General features: G+C 33.6%; 1 protein-coding gene and 1 long non-coding RNA gene across 5 annotated transcripts; both read right to left on the bottom strand.

The window, feature by feature from the left end:
• Positions 1-3,163: 3,163 nt before the first annotated feature.
• Positions 3,164-6,214, bottom strand: LOC131620541 (uncharacterized). The gene is made up of 6 exons (XM_058891654.1): positions 6,058-6,214; positions 5,015-5,158; positions 4,777-4,938; positions 4,327-4,449; positions 4,091-4,234; positions 3,164-3,727 (listed from the first exon to the last, which is right to left on the bottom strand). Exons 2-6 carry the CDS (start codon positions 5,150-5,152, stop codon positions 3,281-3,283), a joined length of 1,014 nt encoding a protein of 337 aa, XP_058747637.1. The 5' UTR covers positions 5,153-5,158; positions 6,058-6,214; the 3' UTR covers positions 3,164-3,280.
• A 5,769-nt stretch (positions 6,215-11,983) lies between these two features.
• LOC131620540 (uncharacterized) lies at positions 11,984-14,253 on the bottom strand. 4 transcript variants are annotated; one of them, XR_009289174.1, is made up of 4 exons: positions 13,796-14,253; positions 13,288-13,717; positions 12,451-12,976; positions 11,984-12,347 (listed from the first exon to the last, which is right to left on the bottom strand). It is a non-coding gene; the product is annotated as an uncharacterized LOC131620540 (long non-coding RNA). The 4 variants fall into 4 exon arrangements; XR_009289176.1 differs by having other exon boundaries at positions 12,696-12,976; XR_009289175.1 differs by having other exon boundaries at positions 12,701-12,976.
• Positions 14,254-15,502: the final 1,249 nt, after the last annotated feature.

The following is a 15,502-nucleotide window of genomic DNA, read 5'->3' as shown; positions in this document are numbered from 1 at the left end:
GGTCAACCCTCACCTATTCCTTTTCTAGTAATTGCTAATGAGCTTGCATAATGGGGGGTCTTCTTTTGGCTCTGGTGTCATGTAATGATGGGACACTCTATAAAACTATTAGATGTAATTCTATACCGTAAATATTGCATTAACATCTCTGCGGAAGACAATGATGAGACATTCTATCTCCTCTTGGGCTTTACCCGGACCAGTCCATAATTGTGTCGCCATTAGTTCGAAGGCCTCAGGTCTAGTAATTATGGAGTGATCCAACAATCTTCCTCTGATTGGAAGATGTAGGAGGCAAGATACATCATCAAGCGTGATTATCATCTCACCAATTGGAAGATGAAATGACAAGGTCTTTGCATGCCATCTCTCAATAAATGATATTAATAGACCATGGTCAATATAACCATTTACAGTCCTACTAAAGTCCTTCAGCCTGGACAACTCCAATACGATCTTAAACCAAGGCTCATATGGACGTGGAGGCTTTGATATTTTTCTACCATGGTTTATACATTTTAATATGTCACATTACTACTAAAAAAGATACATCAATGTTATACAATTCAATTAGTATAAAATAAATGTTTAAAAGAGTAATAAAACATTTATGCTATCTCTCCCTCCCACACATGAACTACAGCATGGTGTGCATGTAGAGGAAGTAGTCAAGGTTCTTCGGGGCCTCTTGAAAAACTAGTAGGTGCAATAACATTATATCCGGTTGTAGGATGTGGATTATGCGCATTTACATCAGCATTAACAAGTATAGTAGGTGCTTCGTCATGAGTCAGAGATACATGATCTTAGAAATACGATCCCTCAACAACACACGATGATTCTCCAGATGTGGGTTATGAGAGTCTAGCTTTCTCCTTGCATACTGAAGCTTGTTGGGTCACTCGACCATGTATGTATCTCTATTGTTTGTCGGATATTTTTTTCTAAAGAATTAAAAAACAATGTATCAGAAAATAGAGTTAAAAAAATGAATGCATAACCAAAAAATCTAGATTTTGTTATCCATACCCAGGATCCGAATTTCAAAATTCAGACTTAGACGAACCAGAACAGAATGCGCTCATGAATGTACCTAAACCTCAAGTGACTCAAATTCACACCAAATCTTATTGTGAACAAACAAACAATACATTTCTATTGAATGTATCCTAATGAAGCATAACTTTAACCTATTAATGAGTTGAGTTGCATGCATCAAAAATTAAAAAAAAAAAAAAAACAAAGATATGAGAAGTTTACCAAATGTGAGAGATGTTTGTGCTTAGCTTGAATGAAGATCTGCAACACTTAGTTGGTTTTAGTTCGTTTCAAATGGAAGAGAAGAAAGACGTAAGGACAGGTCGCGAGTACTTAAAATTAGAGTTGTCAAAATGGGCTAGCCTATATGGACCGGCCCGCCAGGTCCGAAAAATTATAGGGCTTGGGCCTTAAAATTAGAGCCCATATTTTTCAGGGCCTTTTTAGCACATCCCTGAAAAGCCCGCTACCCATTAGGGCTAGCCCATATGGGTCGTGGGTAGCCCATCAGGCCCGCATAATATTTATATTATCTTACTCCAAAATAACATATTGTTTTTTCTCACTTCACTAAATTTTATCTCTATTTTATTCAATCTTTCTCTTTTAAATATTATACATTAATATAATCAACATTTTTTCATCGTATTATATTAGTTTTTCTTTTATAATAAATATCCAAGTATTATTTTATACAATTTAGACATGTATTCTATTTAGAAACACATTATAGTATTTATAAGAGATAATATAGTACTTAAAAATGTATTATGTGTAAAATAACATAATTTTTAATTTTATTTATAATAAATATTATGGAGTTTTTATTTTAATTTTTTTAAATAATAAAGCCCATTTAGGGCCGGGTAGCCCGAAACCCATCTAGGGCTGGGTTCGGGTAGTAAATCTCGAGCCCATATTAAACAGGGCCTTTTTGGTCCAGCCCTAAAAAGCCCAGGGCCCGCTAGGGCCGGCCCGTTTAGGGTCGGGTAGCCCATATTAACAGCTCTACTTAAAATGAAAGCGTTTGGATTTTAACATTTGTAAGTTTAATCCTGAGTTTAAAATTCCAACTTCTTTCTACTTTGATTTGACTGTGGTTCTGAGGTTGAGTTGCTCTGGTGTGTTGGAGTGCCACCGGATTCCAAAATTCATAAATTTCTTGTATTTGACGTATTTTTAGATGCATCCAAATTCCAATTTCCAAATATAAAGAGTATTTTAGAAATTTTGTCAAGGCATGTAACTAAAGCATGAGATGTAGTGAACAGTCTCTTTTTATTTAATTGCAGAATTTCTTCACTCCCGAGTAGGCAGGCATGGCAACGGGGCGGGTCGGGGACGGTTTTTACCTCCCCCAAACCCGAATCCCCAATCAATCCCCGTTACCTGCCCCAAACCTAAACGGGGATGGAGAATTAAAACCCAAACCCGTCCTTAACGGGTTCGGGTATCCCCGCCCCGCCACCATGTATTTTGTAAAATCAATTTTTTAAATAAAAATATTTACTTTTTCAAAAATCAAATTACATTATAAATAACAAAATAAAACAATCTCAAAAAATTTCATACATATATTTCAAATATTTAAAATAATAAATACAAATCAAATTATTAAAACATTAACCACATATTTAATAATATAAATTATGAAATATAAATAATAATGTACATATTGAAATAAACGGGGCGGATTCGGAGTGGGTACTAGTGTCCCCATTACCCGACCCATCCCCGTGTTTTCTAATCGGAGAAAACCCAAACCCAGTCAAAGCGGGTTTGCCCCGTCAACTTCGGGGCGGGTTCGGGTGGGTACCCGTAGGTCTGGGTTTTATTGCCATGTCTACTCCCGAGTTCCTTATTCAAGTGAGGTGCATAATTGTCTGAGTTCTTATGAATTTGATTCTAAAAGATTCATTATTCCATTAAGTATTTACACATTACTCTTACTTTTAAAGTTTAATTCTGGAATTGAAAAATTGCGCATGTCATAATAACTGTTTTGATATTTCACATATTTTGTGAAATCTAAACTAACCAAAACTGCTATGTCATGCCTTGTTATGTTATTTGATTCATCAAACTTGAATGCAATGCAATGCGCAAAAAACTAATGATATCAACATTATGAAGAAAAAAAACATATATAAATTAGAATCCTTTAAAGTGAGCTGAACAACTATGGTGAAATCTAGACAGATTGCTTCAATTAAATTTATATAAACAGACACAGGAAACTCATTTAGCAGTCTATCGGTCTTCTATGACTCTGCTTCGCGTTTTTTCTCCGTAAACTCCATCTCTCTTTAATGTCATTTGTGTTAGCAACCAGGTCAAAACTTTTATCAGTTTTTTCTTGAATCTCTTCCTTGGACTTTTCAGCTTCATATCCTCCTCTGATTCTGGCAATTTCTGCTTGCAAATCAGTTATAAGCATTTCAGTTGTCTTGGCAGTGATTCCTCTCAGATACCATGATATGGGAGGTGGAGGGACAATGGCAGGTTGAAGTATTTGTTCTAGACGAACTTTAGACCCGACTCTTCCTTTGCCTCTTGTACACATCTTATAGTCTTCTTTTGTTAAGGGTTTAAAGGGATAACAGGTTGCTTCGTCGACAAATAAAGGCTCGACTCTCCAGTGGCCCTCGAATTTTTTCATGAATCCTGTCTTGGTTTGCTTGAACTTCATCTGATACAAAAAATTAGAGAGTAGTATGTTAGATATGCATCCGTCTTTGTTGGATGAAAAGTAAAACTATCTGAGTATTGCCATAGATACAGACATCAGCCACAGATACAGACATCAGACACGGCCACAACACTGACACGTAGAGACTCCTAATAATTTGTGAAAATGAAAGTGATTGTATGTAACCACATTCGTCGATGTCGTATTGGTGTGAGACACCGGACATGCCTTGAGTCTGATGTGTCGATGTCATATTGTTGCTCACCCGCCTTAATGATTTGCAGTCTAAAAGAGATGACGTTATACGTGCCGCAAATAATTATGTGCAAGTGCAACAAATATGGAAAAGGGATAGATCCTTACAGAGTAATCATTTCTGTTTTGGTCAACCAAAACATTTATTGAAATAGTTCCGGACCACCAAAGAAATTTCCAAATAGCTGCTTGTTCGAGATCGACCACTTGTCTATGACCCTCATCAACCAAAACTTTTCTGGATATAACTTCCTGAACCAAGAAACACATTTCCATGTTCAGTCGCAGAACTTTGTAACTGATGAACACATTGAGAAGATTCATAGATGAACGAAGTTACCTACTTTGATATTTTTAAAAACTCTTCTATTATCAGGATCTATTACTATATTATATACTGCATCAGGGGGAAAACCAACATCAACTTCTACATTGAGGTTGCAAAGAGAGCCTTTGGGAACAGTCACCTGCAAAAAAAAATAATCATTTACATACACATAAACAGACATAGATATAAATGTAGCACTGAAACGTTAAATTGCAAGCGTGTGTCTGAGTGTTCAAGACGACACTAGCACTTGCTATTACATACAATCACTTTTTTTTTCTCAAGCTATTATTCATATCTATGTGTTCGTGTCTGTGTTGTATCTTGTGTTTGTGTATGTGTCGGTGCTTCTTAGATAAGAACACGTTAAAGAACAACCTCTTAGGCAAACTACTAGTCCATCTACATTCAAAAGCAGCCAAAAGCCGAAGAAAAAAAATCCGATATAAATAAAACAGGTTCTAACCTTTATTTCTGATGGTTTATCAACCCAAGAAGGATTTTCTTTCCACGCCTGCAGTTGCTCATTCAGTTCAGCTTCAGAAACACTAAAAGTTCCACTTCCGTGTCTCTGAACTGATCTCCCCCAATTCATTCCCTCATGTTTTGCTAATCTACTCAGCTGATTCTGTAGTTAACAAATAATCAGTTAAGCGCAAATCGAGGTTCGTACTAAATTTTTAGACACGGGATTGGTGATTGACCTTTACAACATTCTGAAACTTGTGAGGGAGCTGCACAAAAAATTTAGATATTGCAGGATTCAATCTTTTTTGAAACCCATCTTTTTCATTCTTCCTGACATCTAAGCCGAACTTTGTACCCTCTGACTCGCCCATCATAAGAACCTGAATTCAAAATCAAACAAATCAAGCAGCTAGTTCACATTACAAATAAGTAAGTGCTATATCTTAAGACCATTTTCAGATAAGTTTTAAGATTCTATTTTGGCCAAAATTTCACAACTTGACCAAGGTCGTATAATTCCCGGTTTTGAAAATAGGTCTTCTGTTGCGGTTGAGGCTGCATCAGCTGCATTTAAATGTGGTATGAAGGATCCAAAACCTGATAATGTCGCGATTTGAATTAGGTCTACAATCGCGGTGGAGGCCGCATCAACTACATTTAACACTTTTTCTATAAGATCAAGGTTCTAAATCGCGATTATGTTATAATTTAAAACCTTGGTTATTATTTTCTCGGTTTAAAAATAGGTCCGCAAATGCACACGAGACTACATCAGACGCATTTAACTCTGATTTTGCGCAATATGAAGGATCAAAACGCAACTCTGTCGCAATTCAAAACCCTAGTTTTTATATTCTCGCTTTAAAAATAGGTCAACAATCGAGGTTGAGGCTGCATCAGCCGCAATTTGCAGTGATTTTCGACAATATGAAGGATCCAAAACGCAATTGTGTCCAATTTAAAACCCTAGTTATATTAATGATCTAAATATATCATAGCATTAAAATCAATAACAAACTAATTCATGAGTTCAAATTACAGTATTTCCATTTTCAGCAAAACATAATAATTTCTTCAAGTTATAAAAGGCATAAAATTTCCATAAGAACATAACTCAGCACCAAGTTTAATCACAAAACTCATACACAAATTTAGAATAAACATAACCAATCAGAAAACACAACAAAGAAAAACAAAATCAAAATCAAAATGGCTAATGAAATATAAATAAAATAAATATATATAAAATTTGTTAATAGATTGAAGTGAAAAAACTTACAAGGTAAAAACTATGATGAAGCTAGAACTTGAATTCAAAGTTGGAATTTTGATTTTAAAAGTAAAATTTGAGAATTGAAAAGTATGGTTGAAGAATGGACGATGAAGATAAGTAAGAGGAAATCACGTGCTATACATGTTCAATTTGTCTGCGACCCAACATTACACCAATCAATGATTTTCACACTTTTAATAATTTTTTTTGGTGAAAATAGTTTTCGGTTTAATTAGGTTACCTTAAATAAATAAATAAATAAAAATATTAATTAAGTGTACTATCATGTATGGGCTATTACTCATTTTCTTATTCTAGGTTTCTATTTACAAGTCACATTTAAAATTTTTATACATATTAATCCAATTAATAATTTTACTATCGCGTTAATATTTTTTATAATATCCTCAATTATTTAATATTTTGTATCTATATTTTTTAGAATAAATAATTAATTTTTTTTACAAGATTATATCACTCTACTGTCTAAGTTATATAAGTGATAGAGAAGTAGTTTAAAATTGAGAATGAGATCATACCTACAAATGGCGCGTGGTAAAACTTACATATGTGAGACGATTAACGTTGCTTTTGTGACACATGATGAATCCTTTGTGTGACATATGAGGAATCGTATGATTAAATTCGACAACGAGTTATGTTTGGAGAAGTGGCATAATGTGTTCGACCTTTTGGTGTGGTTCTACCATGTCCCTAAATATTTTGTAAATGTGCTTTTTAGTTGGATTTCCTTATAATTGCATGGGTAACCAATTAATGTGAACCAACTCATTTTTATGGTTATGGTTTATAAACCAAATCATTTGTCAAAAAAAAAAAACTAATTTATAATTCATAACCGGTTTAAAACCAGTTCTGAAATGGATTTTGATTTTAATCTAAATTATTTAATTCAATCTAAATTTTATTTCCTTTCAATTAATATCGATTTATTAATTTAAATACTTAAAACAAATTTTATGAGTATAATCAAACACATGTTTAATTAACATTTATTTTATTATATAATAAATGTGAAATTGGAATGAATAGAGCATAGTTTTTATTTATTATAACGAATCAATCTATTATGAGAAAAGGAATGATGCACCGATATCAATTAATTTTACACTATCAAATATAATGTATTCCACTAAATAAAAATAAGGGTTTAATATATCAGTGTTGTAGTGGTTGGAGTTGTTGATTTGTTTTTAGCAGTATGGGTGCATGTAGTGGTTGGTGTTGTTGTTTTCTGTTCAGTGCTGTTGTTGTATGTATATTAACAAATCTCACATCGATTTTTACAAAGACAAAGTGAGTCTTTATAAAGCAATCACACACACACTTACATTTGAGTTAAAAGCATACTCCCATAAATGAGCTTCTAATGCAACAAGTAAGAGCTTAGGCCCAAACATCAATTTTTACTATTCATAAAAACTAATAAATACTCGATAAAAATAATTTATAAAAATTATTAAAATAACAATTTTAAAAAACGTAAAAAAATATATTATATATAAAAAAATGACGTGGATTTAAAAAAATTAAAAAAGTGGATTTAAAAAAAATTATAAAAGCCACTTGAAATGTCAAGTGTGAAGATTCCATGGCCAAGTCAGCATGAGGGGGGACGCAATTTAGAATCTGGGTTTCTCAAGGGGGGAATCACAATTTTTTTTAAGGGGGAAATCAAATCTTGCTTGTTTGGCAGGGGTATCATATATTAAACCCTAAGTTATGTTTGGGAGTTTGGAGGGGAAGGCTTCCGAAAACGAATTTTTAATAAAATATAGAAAAATATTTGACATTTTTTGAAAAAATAATTTTTTTTAGAATGTTAAAAGAGTCATTATTATTACAAAATTTTTAATTTTCAAAATAGTATAATAACCTAAAAGTTATTTGAAAAATTTATGTAAGCCCTCCAAAACCCTCCTTCAATATAATTTTTAAGTTCCCCTATTTTATGGGGTTTTTGGTGTTATGAATAAAATCAAATTCTCCAAAATCCTCCTACCCAAAATATTTTTATACTTTTCACCAAATTCTTCCTATTTTTCAAAGTCCTCCCCTCCCCTTCCTTCCAAACTCCCAAATATAGCCTAAAAATAAATTTTTTTAACTACTTGTATAACATGAAGAGTGATATATTTCTGTTGATTTCTTTACACATCGCATCTCCATTAAACTCATGTATTATTTTCGAGCAATGCTATCATTACACCAAAATGATTACATCGTATGTCTACACCGTATCAATTTGGGTTCATTTCTTGTGTGGCACAAATTCCAACATGCATAAAATAATAAATAAAAGGCAAAGAGTATATTAGACCGTATTTTTATACGGTGTAGATGTCAAATTAAGTGTAAGCATATCATTTCTCATTATTTTCTTATATAGCATACACTAGTATTTATTTACTAATATGCACTTTTTTCTAGAAAAACTTTTATATCCAAATACATAAGAGAACCGGATCACCTAGTCTCCAACATAATGAAATCACGATAAGATTCACAGATTTTTCCAATAGTTGTAACTGTTGTATCCATTATGTTTTCACATTTCCATCGTCATATAGGAGTACTAGTTCATAATTTTTCTTATCTAGAACATTGTAAATTTCCACTTTTTAATTTTTTTTAGTTAGGTTGATTTTTTATTTTTTTTTAAGTTTTATTTATTTATTTATGGGTGATTTTAAATGCAACATTGACATGTTGTTTTTTATTATTTTAAGATTTGAAAAATTAATAGTTCAATTGTTCTAAAATTTTGCACATAATGAAACTTGAACCTATGTTCTTTACATTAAAGAGAAGAGGCGCTATCAATATACCAATCAATATATTAACATTATTTTTTTTATTATATAATACGCAATTAATACATTAACGTTATTTTTTAATTATATATTAATATTATGAAATTATTTTTTTACTACAAACTTATTTAAATAATAAAATTGTAACTAGTTATATATAACTATGTATAATATATAACTAATTATATTGTAACTATGTAACTAATTATAACTATGTATAATATATACTGTATGATTATATTGTAATTAATTATTAATGTTATTAAATTATTTTTTTATAATTATATATATTGTAACTATGTACATATAATTAAATAATTATATACTATAAGTATACTTTAACTAATTATATTGTTCAGTTTTAAAATGGTGCAACTATATGTTTTTATATTAATTAAGTTTGAAGCAATTAAAAGTACTAGTTGGTTTTATCTTTTCTGTTAGTTACTTTTAATTTTTTTTTAAAGAGGGTAAATTAGCTCATATGGCAAGGTAAATCAAAACACGCTCATATGGCAGAGGTAAAAGGTATTTAACCCCATTATTATGTGTACTGCTTTATATTTGAATAACAAAATGGATACCCATTTTTATATTTTAGCATTTGGATTGCATTTTAAAAAGTGGAACAATTTGGTTAAGAATAACCATTTTTTTCACACTCCTATGACCGACCCATAATAGTTGTCTTCAAAGGCCTTGTTATTACTTAGTAAAGCGAGGGTTGAGATTATTTGGTTGTTTTTATTTGCAGTCTTGGTCTTCCCAATAGGCTTACAACTCGCAGAAGTGGAAAAGATTAGTTACTGTGGAGAAGGTGTCTTTGGGAACATGTACATTAAATGCTAGTCTCATCATTGAAATTTTTTGAAGTGTCACTCATACACGTGGCTTTAGGCCTCTATAGTAGAGAGTCAGGATGCCATTTAGAGTAATCAAGTGTACTCGAGTGTCGTTGTGATTTTAAGGTAGAACCCCATCATTGATTTTGTTAATTCTACTTTGTAACACCCTATATTGCTTTCAGGATTACCGAATGACCCCACAAACCAACACAGATTCTTTTCAGCATGTTTTGTCCTTACTCATATGCTTTTCGAGAAACTTTCTAGAAGGTCACCTGTTAGCTCCATGATTTTAGTATTGGCAATAATTTTGCTAAAGCATGGTTCATGGCAGATGTTGAACAAGATATCGTAACATCTTGATCATAATGATACAACAGAGTTTGAGCTTACATTAAAGACAGATGTTCTAACAGATGTTGTAACACGCTGAACCAGAACATTAGTACATGTTGTTTTAAATCTTAACAGATTTGATTTGATTTTGTGATATTTCTTTCATATATATCTCAATAATATTCGCAGGTGAAGAAGACTTAATCTAGAACTATAAAATCAAATCTCTAACAGAATTAAAGTTTCTAAAACTGGATGAATGGAAAATTTAGGAAACTTGAAGATTTTTTCCAAGATTCAAAGAGATTTCTCTGCAGATTTGTTGCAGTCCTCAGCTTGTGGATCAAGTAATATTTGGGTAAAGGTTTCGAAGATCATGGACTGATGAAGACTATTTAAATAGAACCCTAGACCTAATGTAAACACAACGTTCACAATTGTAAAATTAGGGGAAGTGTTGGGTCTGAAGTTTTGAGAGTCTTGTGTGTGTGTAAGTCACCCACGTATCTTTTGATACAGTGTGGTAGAATGATTATTACTTGACTATTTGTTTACTTTTTGAGCTTTTAAGCATAAATTTGAGTATTGTTCTTGGTTGAAGCTTTTAATCAAGACCAAGTATTGTTCTTAGTTGAAGTTGTGAAGAAAAACTAAGTATTTTGTTCGGGAAGTGTGTTCTTCTTTTATCACGAGTTTGGGGTAAGTTTTATCACTAGGTTTGTGACTTGTTTTGAAACAGTAACTGGGATTGGGACTGTTTGTTTATCACTGTGGTGATTGGGAGTGAGATGTCGGTTTCTCATGTCTAGATGTTGATTTCTAGGTAGAAGTTGCACTGGATAATGATTAGGAGAAAGTTGTAAACTGGGACTATTTAGCTTTGAATTGATACTACTCATAGTGAATTTCCTTCCTGACTTGGTAGCCCGCAGGTTAGGTGTTATTGCACTGAACTGGGTTAACAATTCCATGTGTTATTTACCATTCTGCAATTTAATTCTGCATGCTTTTCTGTTTGGTAAATATGTGTTATGTCAGCAGATGATGTCAAGGTATATGTCTTAACATTATGTTTTGTGTTGAAAAATTGGTCTTAACTTGTGATTTGTGCTGGTTTCCATTATATGATTTATCTTTCTGCATAAACTACAGGTTGATGCTATTATTCTGTATTAGGAGCAGATGCCACAACATCTGTCTTGATATCATGTTCTAATGTTGGAACATCAATATTAACATGTTTTGCCTATACTAGTGTTGCACCCCAAAATTTGCCCATCTGATTTTACTTCTAATTGGCTTAAGCTATGCATTTCATTCGCATGTCTCTATTAGGTCATCTAACAGATGCATCATTGATCAATAATTTTGACTTGGTATCAAGGATTTTAAAAAATTAAGAGTTCATCTGCTTGAGTTTCCTGAGTTTCACCAATTAAATATGAAATTAAGTGCTCATATCTTTAAGTTTCGTCAACAAGGGATTTCCTCAAGGAGAATCACTTTTGCATCAAGATCCTTTGACATAAGCCAATATATTAGCTAAGACACGAGACATGATGTGTGAAGTCATTATAATTAAGGCATTATTTTTATTCTTAAACCTTGGCACAAAAGGATAACTTGAAAATACATTATATTAAAGGCGTCATTCTTTCTAAATATTGGGTGCCTGACGCTCAAGTTTGGTTAAATTCAGTTTTGAATCGAATCAAGGGCCCACGCAAGAATTTTAGACGAAGACGGTATCTTGGGCTATTGATATTTGATAAGGTCACGGGGGTTCGACAAAAGCCTTGATTTCTTATTAAAGCCAACATTAAAAGGTTGACCTTTTCATCAAGATCATCTTTGACCACTTTGTGCTTTGAAGAAAAAATTGAAGGATCAAACTTATGCATTGGAGGGAAAATAAAATTTTCAAAGTTGGAATTCAAAAGAAGGTTTTTACAATTTCAAGTCTGCCATGTGTAAATACTATTCATAAGGTGTATTCATCTAACTGAGTATCACTATTATTACATTTTTACTCTTACTGCATAACAACAAAAATTACACAGAAGAATTCTTTGCTTTAGGCGTCGCAAGTAGGATCACCGAGCTTCATCGCCATGTCATCTCAACCAAACCCGAGTATCCTCCCTTTAACTTCTTGTTCTTTCATCTACATGGCCATGCCCATAACCCAGCTTGCTACCCCTGAGCTAACTCCAAGTTAAACTGTGTTCCGCAATTTCTAGCTCCTTGCTGCACACAATAATAACAAAGGTAACCAAAAGACCTGCACCAAACACACTGAACCAGTTCACAAACTTGCAGCAATTCATAAAAGAAAAAGAACCAGAAAAACCAATTCAAAGAGGGGAGCTCAAAACAGCATTCACCATTCAAAAAAATCCAAATTTCTAAACATACATCTACATCTAAACACCAACAGTCCATTCACACATTTCAAAAACAGTGCCCCTACATCAATACCAATTTATCTCAGTTCCAAACCATATAAAACTCAAGACATGTCCACCAATTTAAATGCAATCTTTATATATCTATACCCCTCAAGACAGTTTGTACTTGGGATTAAAACCCAAACCTCATACTTCAGGATCCAATCCTCTAACCTATTTACCTTACCAAATAACATGTAGACTGAGTCATCACTTGACCCTTAAAACCAGTTGCATCACTAATGGAACAGCCAGCCCCTGCATAAAAGGAAAATGGCATCAGTTTAGAAGAACAAAAGAGCGACTTGACGGAAAATCCCATAACTTTCAATAATTTGGTACACTCAAGAAGCAAATTCAAGCTGAACCGAACTCCCGCAAAACCGCAAGTCATTTCCAAATTTGCAACAATGAGACAGTCCCTGCATCATACAAATCCACCAAGGAAAAACCTGTTACAAACCTGCACATTCACAAAACAAAACTCAGTTTCACATAACAGCCCCAATTACCCAAAAAAACAGAATTTTTCCTAACTAACTCTTAACCTTCAGTTTATCTAACTCCTAACAAGTTCCTAACAGATTCTTTATAGCCTCTAACTGTCACATAACAAACTTTCTAAACAGTTTCTAACATCCCTAACCAACTAACAACCCTAACAGATTTTACTAGAACTATAACAGAATCAGTTACACCACTAACAGATTTTTTTAACAGAAAAAGGAGGAAGAGTTCAAAAGGATACAACAGAGAAATTCAGAGGAACAAAACCTGAAACTCTATATAACTGAACCTTCACTCAGCTTCAAGGGGTCTTCACCATTTTTCACACTTCATCACCATCTTCACTTCACTCCCATTCTTCATCTTCACTACTTCTTCTCCTCCATAATTCAATCTCTCAACCACCTTCAATTCTCCACCACTGCTACACCATAATCATTCTCTCTCCCTTACCTCCACTAAAAGCTCACGAATCCACCATTGGTAGAGCTTCAACATCTGAAGCTCTTATCAATTGAGCTCAGCCACAACCTCACCACATCCTCCGCCGCTGCAACCTCTCATCAAGCTTTCAACTCACGCACTCTCTCTGAATTCATCATCTTCATCACCTTCAACTCATCATAACAGAATCTTCAATTTCTCCTTCGGTTCATCTTCAACTCACCTTCATCATTATCGTCACGAGATTCTCAAGCTTCAGAACGAGACATCACAAAATTCAGAAGAAGAAGAAAGAGAAGAGGTTATTTGAAAAAGGAATTCAAAAGATTACCTGAAGGATTCGCGGTACACAGATCAACTCGGAAGCCCCGCCGGAATTCTTTAATCTTTCTTCTCCGACGAGTCCAGGTAAGCTCCATCTTTTCGTTCTTCTTCGCACCGCCTCTTTATTGTGAGGTAGATTGAGACTCCCTAAATGTTTCCCCCATGGCCGTATCTTAGGTTTGATAGTCGTTCACGTTTAAATTCCTCCGCTGATTAGATCTAGGGTTCACCTCATGTCCCGATTTAGAGCAATAGGTTGATTTTTTTTGGAACTGAGGACAGGCGAGGATAGAGGAGCGTTAGGGCGATGTTCCGGTGGGTTCAATTGCTAGATAGGGCGAACTTCGCCGCCTCCGGCGCGGCGGAGCGATTTCCGGCGAACGTCTTATTTGAAAGAGATGAGAGAGATGCAATAGAGAGTGTAAGTCGTGAGAAGTCGATTAGCCACAATACACATCACCCTAATTTCCCTTTCTATTTTCTATTTTTCTTTATTATTCTTTTTTTTTATTAAAATCTGAACAAAACAAATTCTGGATCACCAATCAGCCTTGGGCCAAATCACCATGGCCCTGCGCCCAGTTTCTATTCACACCACTATCTTCAATTTTCATCCCTGTTTACATTTTAATTTAGATTTTAATTAGATTTTTTGTCATTTCTTTTAGTGATAAAAATGCTGACTTTGCTTATTGTTTTTAGACTTTAAATACAATTTTTGACATAAATAATAATCACAAAAATATTAGTTTTGTTAGGCTAATCATTTTATTTTCTTTTTGCTTAATTAGAATCCCTTTGTTCCCATATAAAAAATCATAGAAAATAAATAGTATCTTTTAATTCATTTTGTACAATATTTTGAACCATTTGCTTTCATGTTTTGTGCTATATTTTCAAGTCATTCTTTTGGTCAATTTTGTGTGTAATTTTGTACCATTGTTTACTTGTGATTTTTACTTGTAATTTCACTTGTTTGCTCCCTTAAAATTTAGGACCTATAATCTTCACAATTTTAGGCTTAGTCTCCTTTCCCTTAAAATCCTAACATTTAGGTATGATCATAACATTAGACTAGTTTATCATTTTAGGCTAGTTTTTCTTCCCTTTTTCTTTTCAACTTTAAAACATCTAAAAAAGGACGATGTGAATCATGCTAATACTCTTTTTTCATAGTGGGAAAGAAATGATTGGGGCGTAGGCCCCGATGTATGTTCTTTCCTACTTAGTGAAAGAAATGATTGGGGTGTAGGCCCCGATGTATGTTCTTTCCTACTTAGTGGGAGAAATGATTGAGGCGTAGGCCTCGATGTATGTTCTTACCCGCTATTTAGAGAAATGATTGAGGCGTAGGCTTTGATGTATTTCTCTAATTTCTAAACACTTAAACTTTTAAGGCATGATTCAAGTCACAAATTAATTTCCCTTAAAAGACACCCAACCAAAAACATCTCAAAACATCTAATAAAGGCTCAGACCTAAACAAAGTAAGGAAGTGATGCGAAGCCTTGTAGTGGGTTTTCGTCCATCATGAAATTACACCTAAAAAACACAAACCAATCATCTATCTTCTCTCTCTTGCCTCCGAGGCATTCTTTCTCCCAATCGGACACGTTATTTCCGCTCCATTCCCAGCTTAAGACTCCAGAGGTCGAGCAGCGGAGTGCGAATGTAACTGTTCAACTAAAAAACACAAAAACAAACAAAAATATAT

The sequence above is a fragment of the Vicia villosa genome, linkage group LG7 (assembly GCF_029867415.1).
Source record: "Vicia villosa cultivar HV-30 ecotype Madison, WI linkage group LG7, Vvil1.0, whole genome shotgun sequence".
Classification (NCBI taxonomy): Eukaryota; Viridiplantae; Streptophyta; class Magnoliopsida; order Fabales; family Fabaceae; genus Vicia; species Vicia villosa.
The sequence above is the reverse complement of the archived record's forward strand: the minus strand, read 5'-3'. Positions and strand labels throughout refer to the sequence as shown.

Coding starts and splice junctions, on each gene's coding strand:
- LOC131620541 (XM_058891654.1), bottom strand. CDS start 5,152: ATGATGGGCGAGTCAGAGGGTACAAAGTTCGGCTTAGATGTCAGGAAG. Junction 4,450..4,776: donor ATAAACCATCAGAAATAAAG/GTTAGAACCTGT, acceptor TTTTTTTTGCAG/GTGACTGTTCCCAAAGGCTC. Junction 3,728..4,090: donor AAAACAGAAATGATTACTCT/GTAAGGATCTAT, acceptor TTTTTGTATCAG/ATGAAGTTCAAGCAAACCAA.